This window comes from Ciona robusta, unplaced genomic scaffold (assembly GCF_009617815.1).
Source record: "Ciona robusta unplaced genomic scaffold, ASM961781v2 AP042743.1".
Classification (NCBI taxonomy): domain Eukaryota; kingdom Metazoa; phylum Chordata; class Ascidiacea; order Phlebobranchia; family Cionidae; genus Ciona; species Ciona robusta.
This window is the reverse complement of record NW_028323122.1, coordinates 115,608-128,411: the sequence shown is the minus strand read 5'-3', so window position 1 is coordinate 128,411 and position 12,804 is coordinate 115,608. Positions and strand designations below refer to the sequence as shown.

Sequence of the window (12,804 nt, the reverse complement as noted above, 5' to 3'; positions counted from 1 at the left end):
CGTGAGTTAATACTGATCGAGAGTGCAAACGTGAGTTAATACTGATCGACAGTGCATACGTGAGTTAATACCGATCGACAGTGCAAACGTGAGTTAATACTGATCGACAGTGCATACGTGAGTTAATACTGATCGACAGTGCATACGTGAGTTAATACTGATCGAGAGTGCATACGTGAGTTAATACCGATCGACAGTGCATACGTGAGTTAATACTGATCGACAGTGCATACGTGAGTTAATACTGATCGAGAGTGCATACGTGAGTTAATACCGATCGACAGTGCATACGTGAGTTAATACCGATCGACAGTGCAAACGTGAGTTAATACCGATCGACAGTGCAAACGTGAGTTAATACCGATCGACAGTGCATACGTGAGTTAATACTGATCGAGAGTGCATACGTGAGTTAATACCGATCGACAGTGCAAACGTGAGTTAATACTGATCGACAGTGCAAACGTGAGTTAATACTGATCGAGAGTGCAAACGTGAGTTAATACTGATCGATAGTGCAACCGTGAGTTAATACCGATCGACAGTGCAAACGTGAGTTAATACTGATCGACAGTGCATACGTGAGTTAATACTGATCGACAGTGCATACGTGAGTTAATACTGATCGAGAGTGCATACGTGAGTTAATACCGATCGACAGTGCATACGTGAGTTAACACTGATCGACAGTGCATACGTGAGTTAATACCGATCGACAGTGCATACGTGAGTTAACACTGATCGACAGTGCATACGTGAATTAATACTGATCGACAGTGCATACGTGAGTTAACACTGATCGACAGTGCATACGTGAGTTAATACTGATCGAGAGTGCATACGTGAGTTAATACTGATCGAGAGTGCATACGTGAGTTAATACTGATCGAGAGTGCATACGTGAGTTAATACCGATCGACAGTGCATACGTGAGTTAACACTGATCGACAGTGCATACGTGAGTTAATACCGATCGACAGTGCAAACGTGAGTTAATACTGATCGAGAGTGCATACGTGAGTTAATACTGATCGAGAGTGCATACGTGAGTTAATACCGATCGACAGTGCATACGTGAGTTAACACTGATCGACAGTGCATACGTGAATTAATACTGATCGACAGTGCATACGTGAGTTAATACTGATCGACAGTGCATACGTGAGTTAATACCGATCGACAGTGCATACGTGAGTTAACACTGATCGACAGTGCATACGTGAATTAATACTGATCGACAGTGCATACGTGAGTTAATACTGATCGACAGTGCATACGTGAGTTAATACCGATCGACAGTGCAAACGTGAGTTAATACTGATCGAGAGTGCATACGTGAGTTAATACTGATCGACAGTGCATACGTGAGTTAATACCGATCGACAGTGCATACGTGAGTTAATACTGATCGACAGTGCATACGTGAGTTAATACTGATCGACAGTGCATACGTGAGTTAACACTGATCGACAGTGCATACGTGAGTTAATACCGATCGACAGTGCAAACGTGAGTTAATACTGATCGAGAGTGCATACGTGAGTTAATACTGATCGAGAGTGCATACGTGAGTTAATACCGATCGACAGTGCATACGTGAGTTAATACTGATCGACAGTGCATACGTGAGTTAATACCGATCGACAGTGCATACGTGAGTTAATACCGATCGACAGTGCATACGTGAGTTAATACTGATCGAGAGTGCATACGTGAGTTAATACTGATCGAGAGTGCATACGTGAGTTAACACTGATCGACAGTGCATACGTGAGTTAATACTGATGGAGAGTGCATACGTGAGTTAATACTGATCGACAGTGCATACGTGAGTTAATACTGATCGACAGTGCATACGTGAGTTAATACCGATCGACAGTGCATACGTGAGTTAATACCGATCGACAGTGCATACGTGAGTTAATACTGATCGACAGTGCATACGTGAGTTAATACTGATCGACAGTGCATACGTGAGTTAATACCGATCGACAGTGCATACGTGAGTTAATACCGATCGACAGTGCATACGTGAGTTAATACCGATCGACAGTGCATACGTGAGTTAACACTGATCGACAGTGCATACGTGAGTTAATACTGATCGACAGTGCATACGTGAGTTAATACTGATCGACAGTGCATACGTGAGTTAATACTGATCGACAGTGCATACGTGAGTTAACACTGATCGAGAGTGCATACGTGAGTTAATACTGATCGACAGTGCATACGTGAGTTAATACTGATCGAGAGTGCATACGTGAGTTAATACTGATCGACAGTGCATACGTGAGTTAACACTGATCGACAGTGCATACGTGAGTTAATACTGATCGACAGTGCATACGTGAGTTAATACTGATCGACAGTGCATACGTGAGTTAATACTGATCGACAGTGCATACGTGAGTTAATACCGATCGACAGTGCATACGTGAGTTAATACTGATCGACAGTGCATACGTGAGTTAATACTGATCGACAGTGCATACGTGAGTTAATACTGATCGAGAGTGCATACGTGAGTTAATACTGATCGAGAGTGCATACGTGAGTTAATACTGATCGACAGTGCATACGTGAGTTAATACTGATGGAGAGTGCATACGTGAGTTAATACTGATCGACAGTGCATACGTGAGTTAATACTGATCGACAGTGCATACGTGAGTTAATACTGATCGACAGTGCATACGTGAGTTAATACTGATCGAGAGTGCATACGTGAGTTAATACTGATCGACAGTGCATACGTGAGTTAATACTGATCGACAGTGCATACGTGAGTTAATACTGATCGAGAGTGCATACGTGAGTTAATACTGATCGACAGTGCATACGTGAGTTAATACTGATGGAGAGTGCATACGTGAGTTAATACTGATCGACAGTGCATACGTGAGTTAATACTGATCGACAGTGCATACGTGAGTTAATACTGATCGACAGTGCATACGTGAGTTAATACTGATGGAGAGTGCATACGTGAGTTAATACTGATTGACAGTGCAAACGTGAGTTAATACCGATCGACAGTGCATACGTGAGTTAATACCGATCGACAGTGCATACGTGAGTTAATACTGATCGAGAGTGCATACGTGAGTTAATACCGATCGACAGTGCATACGTGAGTTAATACTGATCGACAGTGCATACGTGAGTTAATACTGATCGACAGTGCATACGTGAGTTAATACTGATCGAGAGTGCATACGTGAGTTAATACCGATCGACAGTGCATACGTGAGTTAATACTGATCGACAGTGCATACGTGAGTTAATACTGATCGACAGTGCATACGTGAGTTAATACTGATCGACAGTGCATACGTGAGTTAATACTGATCGAGAGTGCATACGTGAGTTAACACTGATCGACAGTGCATACGTGAGTTAATACTGATGGAGAGTGCATACGTGAGTTAACACTGATCGAGAGTGCATACGTGAGTTAATACTGATCGAGAGTGCATACGTGAGTTAATACCGATCGACAGTGCATACGTGAGTTAATACTGATCGACAGTGCATACGTGAGTTAATACTGATCGACAGTGCATACGTGAGTTAATACTGATCGAGAGTGCATACGTGAGTTAACACTGATCGACAGTGCATACGTGAGTTAATACTGATCGAGAGTGCATACGTGAGTTAACACTGATCGAGAGTGCATACGTGAGTTAATACTGATCGAGAGTGCATACGTGAGTTAATACCGATCGACAGTGCATACGTGAGTTAATACTGATCGACAGTGCATACGTGAGTTAATACTGATCGAGAGTGCATACGTGAATATGCAGCGAAGTCATATTTTTGCATTACAACAAGATTCAAGATTGCTATTATTTGTCACTTTTCCTTAAATAGTTTTTGTTGTTTTATTTATCGTATTCTACCCCCAGATAAATCTAAGCTCCGATGCCACCACCCCAGTGACCCCCATGCACATCTAACTTTCACTCCCGACAATAGAGTGTTCGTGTATTGCGATATGGGGTTCGGTATTTTCGATGCCGGGGGTTCCCTCTATGCGAAACCAGAAGTCACGTGTTCACCCAACGCACAATATCGACCAATTGGTTTCCCCAGTATTACTTGCCAAGGTTTAATTTGTTTAAATTTTTTTTCATTTTGTTAGTTTAGAACTGTAGAAAAAAACATTTATCAGTGATGATGTCATCGTTCGGGTCGTCGAAAAACTTTTATTTTCACAGCGGTTCAATTTATTTTCACAGTGGTTCAATTCATTTTCACAGTGGTTCAATTTATTTTCACAGTGGTTCAATTTATTTTCACAGTGGTTCAATTTATTTTCACAGTGGTTCAATTTATTTTCACAGTGCTTCAATTTATTTTCACAGTGATTCAATTTATTTTCACAGTGGTTCAATTTATTTTCACAGTGGTTCAATTTATTTTCACAGTGGTTCAATTTATTTTCACAGTGGTTCAATTTATTTTCACAGTGGTTCAATTTATTTTCACAGTGGTTCAATTTATTTTCACAGTGGTTCAATTTATTTTCACAGTGCTTCAATTTATTTTCACAGTGGTTCAATTTATTTTCACAGTGGTTCAATTTATTTTCACAGTGGTTCAATTTATTTTCACAGTGCTTCAATTCATTTTCACAGTGGTTTAATTTATTTTCACAGTGGTTCAATTCATTTTCACAGTGGTTCAATTTATTTTCACAGTGGTTCAATTCATTTTCACAGTGGTTCAATTTATTTTCACAGTGGTTCAATTTATTTTCACAGTGCTTCAATTTATTTTCACAGTGGTTCAATTCATTTTCACAGTGGTTCAATTTATTTTCACAGCGGTTCAATTCATTTTCACAGTGGTTCAATTTATTTTCACAGTGGTTCAATTCATTTTCACAGTGGTTCCATTTATTTTCACAGTGATTCAATTCATTTTCACAGTGGTTTAATTTATTTTCACAGTGGTTCAATTCATTTTCACAGTGGTTTAATTTATTTTCACAGTGGTTCAATTCATTTTCACAGTGGTTCAATTCATTTTCACAGTGGTTCAATTTATTTTCACAGCGGTTCAATTTATTTTCACAGTGGTTCAATTTATTTTCACAGTGCTTCAATTTATTTTCACAGTGGTTCAATTTATTTTCACAGTGGTTCAATTTATTTTCACAGTGCTTCAATTTATTTTCACAGTGGTTCAATTCATTTTCACAGTGCTTCAATTCATTTTCACAGTGGTGCAATTTATTTTCACAGTGGTTCAATTTATTTTCACAGTGCTTCAATTCATTTTCACAGTGGTTCAATTCATTTTCACAGTGGTTCAATTTATTTTCACAGCGGTTCAATTCATTTTCACAGTGGTTCAATTTATTTTCACAGCGGTTCAATTTATTTTCACAGCGGTTCAATTTATTTTCACAGTGGTTCAATTTATTTTCACAGTGGTTCAATTCATTTTCACAGTGGTTCAATTTATTTTCACAGTGGTTCAATTTATTTTCACAGTGGTTCAATTTATTTTCACAGTGGTTCAATTTATTTTCACAGTGGTTCAATTTATTTTCACAGTGGTTCAATTTATTTTCACAGTGGTTCAATTTATTTTCACAGTGGTTCAATTTATTTTCACAGTGGTTCAATTTATTTTCACAGTGCTTCAATTTATTTTCACAGTGGTTCAATTTATTTTCACAGTGGTTCAATTTATTTTCACAGTGGTTCAATTTATTTTCACAGTGCTTCAATTTATTTTCACAGTGGTTCAATTTATTTTCACAGTGCTTCAATTTATTTTTACAGTGGTTCAATTTATTTTCACAGTGGTTCAATGCAATAGCCCAGTTGTCAACGGACCACACACGGTTATGTCATCACAATGGTATCATTCTTATGCAACAATAGTTGATGTTCGTTGCGACGATGGTTACAACTTTTCACCACTAGATGGCACCCAACGATCACCATTGATAATGTCATACACATGTAATGGGGTTGGGGAGTGGGTTCCTGATCCAACTGGGTTTACGTGTCAACGTAAGTTTGGGGTTATTGTGCACTGTGGGGAGTTAGGGGTTATTGTGGAGCACTGTGGGGGTTGGGGGTTATTGTGGGGGGTTGGGGGTTATTGTGGAGCACTGTGGGGGTTGGGGGTTATTGTGGGGGGTTGGGGGTTATTGTGGAGCACTGTGGGGGTTGGGGTTATTGTGGGGGGGTTGAGGGTTATTGTGGAGCACTGTGGGGGTTGGGGGTTATTGTTGAGCACTGTGGGGGGTTGGGGGTTATTGTGGGGCACTGTGGGGGTTGGGGGTTATTGTGGGGGGTTGGGGGTTATTGTGGAGCACTGTGGGGGTTGGGGGTTATTGTGGGGGGTGGGGGTTATTGTGGAGCACTGTGGGGGTTGGGGGTTATTGTGGGGGGTTGAGGGTTATTGTGGAGCACTGTGGGGGTTGGGGGTTATTGTTGAGCACTGTGGGGGTTGGGGTTATTGTGGGGCACTGTGGGGGGTTGAGGGTTATTGGGGGGTTGGGGGTTATTGTGGAGCACTGTGGGGGTTGGGGTTATTGGGGGGTTGGGGGTTATTGTGGAGCACTGTGGGGTTGGGGGTTATTGTGGGGCACTGTGGGGGGTTGGGGGTTATTGTGGAGCACTGTGGGGGTTGGGGGTTATTGTGGGGCACTGTGGGGGTTGGGGGTTATTGTGGAGCACTGTGGGGGGGTTGAGGGTTATTGGGGGGGTTGGGGGTTATTGTGGAGCACTGTGGGGGTTGGGGGTTATTGTGGGGCACTGTGGGGGTTGGGGGTTATTGTGGGGCACTGTGGGGGGTTGAGGGTTATTGGGGGGTTGGGGGTTATTGTGGAGCACTGTGGGGGTTGGGGTTATTGTGGGGCACTGTGGGGGTTGGGGTTATTGTGTAACACTGGGGGTTGGGGGTTATTGTGGAGCACTGTGGGGGTTGGGGTTATTGTGGGGCACTGTGGGTGGTTGGGGGTTATTGTGGAGCACTGTGGGGGGTTGGGGGTTATTGTGGGGCACTGTGGGGGGGTTGAGGGTTATTGGGGTGGTTGGGGGTTATTGTGGAGCACTGTGGGGGTTGGGGGTTATTGTGGGGCACTGTGGGGGTTGGGGGTTATTGTGTAACACTGGGGGGTTGGGGGTTATTGTGGAGCACTGTGGGGGTTGGGGGTTATTGTGGGGCACTGTGGGTGGTTGGGGGTTATTGTGGAGCACTGTGGGGGTTGGGGGTTATTGTGGGGCACTGTGGGTGGTTGGGGTTATTGTGGAGCACTGTGGGGAGTTGGGGGTTATTGTGTAACACTGGGGGGTTGGGGGTTATTGTGGAGCACTGGGGGGTTGGGGGTTATTGTGGAGCACTGTGGGGAGTTGGGGGTTATTGTGTAACACTGGGGGGTTGGGGGTTATTGTGGAGCACTGTGGGGGGTTGGGGGTTATTGTGGAGCACTGTGGGGTGGTTGGGGGTTATTGTGGAGCACTGTGGGGGGGGGGGCTATTTTGAATCAATGGTTATGATGCTGGCTTCTAGGTCGGAGAGCATGAGTTTGAGGCTTGATCCAACCATTGTGGGTGTAGGTGTGCTTGGGCAAGACACTTAACGGCAATTGCTCCAACCCAGTGGTCACTAATGGGTTGTACAAATTATCAGCCACAAAGTTGTCGTGAAAAGGTTAAATAAGTTTCATCATGACAAACATCCCAGGTATCGACTGTGGGGAACCACCATCAATAATGGGTCTTATGATGTCATACAATGCAACAAATTTAAATGATGAGGTCATCTATCGTTGTCATGGCAACAAAAGTTTCGGCGAATCAGAAGTTTTGACCTCAGTTTGTTCGACCAATGGGAAGTGGTCACCTGACCCGAGGACTCGCACATGTGGATGTAAATAAGATGTCTATGTTTTTATATGATATCTATGTTTATATATGATATCTATGTTTATATATGATATCTATGTTTATATATATGATGTCTATGTTTATATGTGATGTCTATGTTTATATATGATGTCTATGTTTATATATGATGTCTATGTTTATATATGATATCTATGTTTATATATGATGTCTATGTTTATATATGATATCTATGTTTATATATGATGTCTATGTTTATATATGATGTCTATGTTTATATATATGATGTCTTTGTTTATATATATGATGTCTATGTTTATATATGCTAACACAGTATTGTTTAGACCACAAATGCAGTGTTCCTGCACCTCCACCGTTCGCAACATTATCCATTGAAAGATATGGAAACACTGGTGGATTACAGGAGTTACGAATTACTTGCGATGAAGGTTACAAGATATTGAATTCTTCGCAAACAATATCCATTATGTGCGACAAGACGGGACAATGGAGACGCAGTATAACGGAATATCCATGCGAGGGTGAATATGTAGGTTGCGTGTGTCTGTTGTTTAATGTGTTGTGTAGTTGTTAGATGCAATCCACCCCGCGTACCATTGATGGCCATCCACCCACCACTAGAGGAGCTTTATGCATACAATGACATCATCACTTTCACATGCACCCCTGGTAAATGGTTCGTTCCGGGTGCTTCGTTCACACTTGCCGTGAGGTGTTCTCATAATGGGTGGTTTCCCAACATTAATTATACTTGTGCAGGTAGTTGCTGTGTGGGGGATATCCCTTGTTATTATGGGAAACCCCCCTAACAGATATTGATTACAGACGTATACTGTGCCCCCCCACCTACCTTACACCACGCTACATTGTCGTATGATGGATTAAAAGTTGGATCGGACGCCACGTACGAGTGCGTGGCTGGCTATTGGTGGGTCTGTTAACCAACTTGGTTGACCCTCATGATATTCATGCTTCAATGGTTCTTACAGGATGCAACGAGGCGTGACCAAGCGAACAACGAGCTGCCATGGCAACGCTGGCTGGAATCCCCATCCATTAGGTGGCAATATGGAGTGTAAAGGTGGGTGTGATGTCATAATGTATGATGTCATAAGAGATGTATACAACAGCGATAACATGCGAGACACCACCCCATGTGAATGGGAGCCGCATAATATCAAACATCACTCAATATAAAGTTGGTATCAATGTAACTTATCAATGTAATGATGGGAAGTGGTTTGGTAAGGGAGAAGTCGCTCGTGATGTGACGTGCGTACAAGGTTCGTGGCAACCATCACCTCATGCTATCATCATGTGTAAAGGTATGATGTCATCATGATGTCATATTTCACCATTGTGATGTCATCCATATTTAACAGTGATCCATTGCGACGCATTACCACCAGTGGAGGGAGCTAGAGTGGATGGCTATGGCACCAAAGTTGGAAGCAATGTAACATACACGTGTGTGCATGGGAAACATTTCCGTGAATATAAACTACGTAGGTTGGCCGTCATTTGTGGGAGGGAAGGTGGGTGGATCCCCCAACCTGAGAACCTCAAGTGTTATGGTATGTATGTAGTTTCAAACTCAAGCCATCAGGTGTGGAACGGGGGTGTGTTATTGTGAAACGGGGTGTGTTATTGTGAAATGGGGTGTGTTATTATGAAACGGGGTGGGTTATTGTGGAACGGGGTGTGTTATTGTGAAACGGGGTGTGTTATTGTGAAACGGGGTGTGTTATTGTGGAACGGGGTGTGTTATTGTGGAACGGGGTGGGTTATTGTGGAACGGGGTGTGTTATTGTGGAACGGGGTGTGTTATTGTGAATTTTTCGATGTAGTTACAAGCTTATTTACGAAGTAGTTACACCCATTGCAACTATAAAACCGCATAGATGTCTTCTGCGAGATACTGTCGGTAGGTGGCGCTAGCAAGACCCACGAAAATCGTGAGATTGGTTCGTCTGTCGAGTTGATGTGAGTATTATGACATCATAGATGGATTGTTGGGTAATTATGACATCACAGGTGCCCACACACGACATGGTTTACGAGAGGTGAAGGGTCGATGATTGTTACTTGTAATGAGGATGGAAGGTGGTTACCCCATGTTGGTGGGGTGAGTTGTAAAACCCCATGTTGGTGGGGTGAGTTGTAAAGGTGGGTGGGGGGTTACCCCATGTTGGTGGGGTGAGTTGTAAAGGTGGGTGAGGAAGTTACCCCATGTTGGTGGGGTGAGTTGTAAAGGTGGGTGGGGGGTTACCCCATGTTGGTGGGGTGAGTTGTAAAGGTGGGTGGGGGGTTACCCCATGTTGGTGGGGTGAGTTGTAAAGGTGGGTGAGGAAGTTACCCCATGTTGGTGGGGTGAGTTGTAAAGGTGGGTGGGGGTTACCCCATGTTGGTGGGGTGAGTTGTAAAGGTGGGGGGGGTTACCCCATGTTGGTGGGGTGAGTTGTAAAGGTGGGTGGGGGGTTACCCCATGTTGGTGGGTGAGTTGTAAATGGGTGGGGGGTTACCCCATGTTGGTGGGGTGAATTGTAAAGGTGGGTGGGGGTTACCCCATGTTGGTGGGGTGAGTTGTAAAGGTGGGTGGGGGGTTACCCCATGTTGGTGGGGTGAGTTGTAAAGGTGGGTGGGGGTTACCCCATGTTGGTGGGGTGAGTTGTAAAGGTGGGTGGGGGGGTAACCCCATGTTGGTGGGGTGAGTTGTAAAGGTGGGTGGGGGGTTACCCCATGTTGGTGGGGTGAGTTGTAAAGGTGGGTGGGGGGTTACCCCATGTTGGTGGGGTGAGTTGTAAAGGTGGGTGAGGAAGTTACCCCATGTTGGGGTGAGTTGTAAAGGTGGGTGGGGAGGTTACCCCATGTTGGTGGGGTGAGTTGTAAAGTTGGGTGGGGGGGTTACCCCATGTTGGTGGGGTGAGTTATAAAGGTGGGTGGGGTTACCCCATGTTTGGGGTGAGTTATAAAGGTGGGTGGGGGGTTACCCCATGTTGGTGAGGTGAATTGTAAAGGTGGGTGGGGTTACCCCATGTTGGTGGGTGAGTTGTAAAGGTGGGTGGGGGGTAACCCCATGTTGGTGGGGTGAGTTGTAAAGGTGGGTGAGGAAGTTACCCCATGTTGGTGGGGGTGAGTTGTAAAGGTGGGTGGGGGGGTTACCCCATGTTGGTGGGTGAGTTGTAAAGTTGGGTGGGGGTTACCCATGTTGGTGGGGTGAGTTATAAAGGTGGGTGTGGGGTTACCCCATGTTGGTGGGGTGAGTTATAAAGGTGGGTGGGGGGTTACCCCATGTTGGTGAGGTGAATTGTAAAGGTGGGTGGGGGTTACCCCATGTTGGTGGGGTGAGTTGTAAAGGTGGGTGGGGGGTAACCCCATGTTGGTGGGTGAGTTGTAAAGGTGGGTGGGGGTTACCCCATGTTGGTGAGGTGAGTTGTAAAGGTGGGTGGGGGGTAACCCATGTTGGGGGTGAGTTGTAAAGGTGGGTGGGGGGGTAACCCCATGTGGTGAGGTGAGTTGTAAAGGGGTGGGGGGTTACCCCATGTGGTGGGGTGAGTTGTAAAGGTGGGTGGGGGGTTACCCCATGTTGGTGAGGTGAGTTGTAAAGGTGGGTGGGGGGGTTACCCCATGTTGGTGAGGTGAGTTGTAAAGGTGGGTGGGGGGTTACCCCATGTTGGTGGGGTGAGTTGTAAAGGTGGGTGGGGGTTACCCCATGTTGGTGGGTGAGTTGTAAAGGTGGGTGGGGGGTTACCCCATGTTGGTGGGGTGAGTTGTAAAGGTGGGTGGGGGGGTTACCCCATGTTGGTGGGGTGAGTTGTAAAGGTGGGGGGGTTACCCCATGTTGGTGGGGTGAGTTGTAAAGGTGTTGGGGTTACCCCATGTTGGTGGGGTGAGTTGTAAAGGTGGGTGGGGGGGTTACCCCATGTTGGTGGGTGAGTTGTAAAGGTGGGTGGGGGGTTACCCCATGTTGGTGAGGTGAGTTGTAAAGGTGGGTGGGGGGGTTACCCCATGTTGGTGAGGTGAGTTGTAAAGGTGGGTGGGGGGGTTACCCCATGTTGGTGGGGTGAGTTGTAAAGGTGGGTGGGGTTACCCCATGTTGGTGGGGTGAGTTGTAAAGGTGGGTGGGGGTTACCCCATGTTGGTGGGGTGAGTTGTAACGGTGGGTGGGGGGTTACCCCATGTTGGTGGGGTGAGTTGTAAAGGTGGGTGGGGGGTTACCCCATGTTGGTGGGGTGAGTTGTAAAGGTGTTTGGGGGTTACCCCATGTTGGTGGGGTGAGTTGTAAAGGTGGGGGGGGGTTACCCCATGTTGGTGGGGTGAATTGTAAAGGTGGGTGGGGTTACCCCATGTTGGTGGGGTGAGTTGTAAAGGTGGGTGGGGGGGTTACCCCATGTTGGTGGGGTGAGTTGTAAAGGTGGGTGGGGGTTACCCCATGTTGGTGGGGTGAGTTGTAAAGGTGGGTGGGGTTACCCCATGTTGGTGGGGTGAGTTGTAAAGGTGGGTGGGGGTTACCCCATGTTGGTGGGGTGAGTTGTAAAGGTGGGTGGGGGTTACCCCATGTTGGTGGGGTGAGTTGTAAAGGTGTTTGGGGGTTACCCCATGTTGGTGGGGTGAGTTGTAAAGGTGGGTGGGGGGTTACCCCATGTTGGTGGGGTGAGTTGTAAAGGTGTTTGGGGGGTTACCCCATGTTGGTGGGGTGAGTTGTTAAGGTGGGTGGGGGTTACCCCATGTTGGTGGGGTGAGTTGTAAAGGTGGGTAGGGGTTACCCCATGTTGGTGGGGTGAGTTGTAAAGGTGGGTGAGGGGTTACCCCATGTTGGTGGGGTGAGTTGTAAAGGTGGGTGGGGGTTACCCCATGTTGGTGGGGTGAGTTGTAAAGGTGGGTGGGGGGTTACCCCATGTTGGTG

The 12,804-nt window shown here is 45.6% G+C and overlaps 1 protein-coding gene across 1 annotated transcript in view; it reads left to right on the top strand.

Moving 5' to 3' along the window:
- Positions 1-12,804, top strand: part of LOC149723767 (uncharacterized) — an 86,410-nt gene that overhangs the window by 69,143 nt on the left and 4,463 nt on the right. The window contains exons 64-74 of the mRNA XM_089893485.1: positions 3,915-4,115; positions 5,823-6,035; positions 7,717-7,902; positions 8,222-8,419; positions 8,466-8,657; positions 8,724-8,826; positions 8,888-8,979; positions 9,029-9,223; positions 9,281-9,472; positions 9,800-9,881; positions 9,933-10,051. Of these exons, the coding sequence (XP_089749611.1) occupies positions 3,915-4,115; positions 5,823-6,035; positions 7,717-7,902; positions 8,222-8,419; positions 8,466-8,657; positions 8,724-8,826; positions 8,888-8,979; positions 9,029-9,223; positions 9,281-9,472; positions 9,800-9,881; positions 9,933-10,051 (1,773 nt within the window). The remainder of the gene's footprint in view (positions 1-3,914; positions 4,116-5,822; positions 6,036-7,716; positions 7,903-8,221; positions 8,420-8,465; positions 8,658-8,723; positions 8,827-8,887; positions 8,980-9,028; positions 9,224-9,280; positions 9,473-9,799; positions 9,882-9,932; positions 10,052-12,804) is intronic.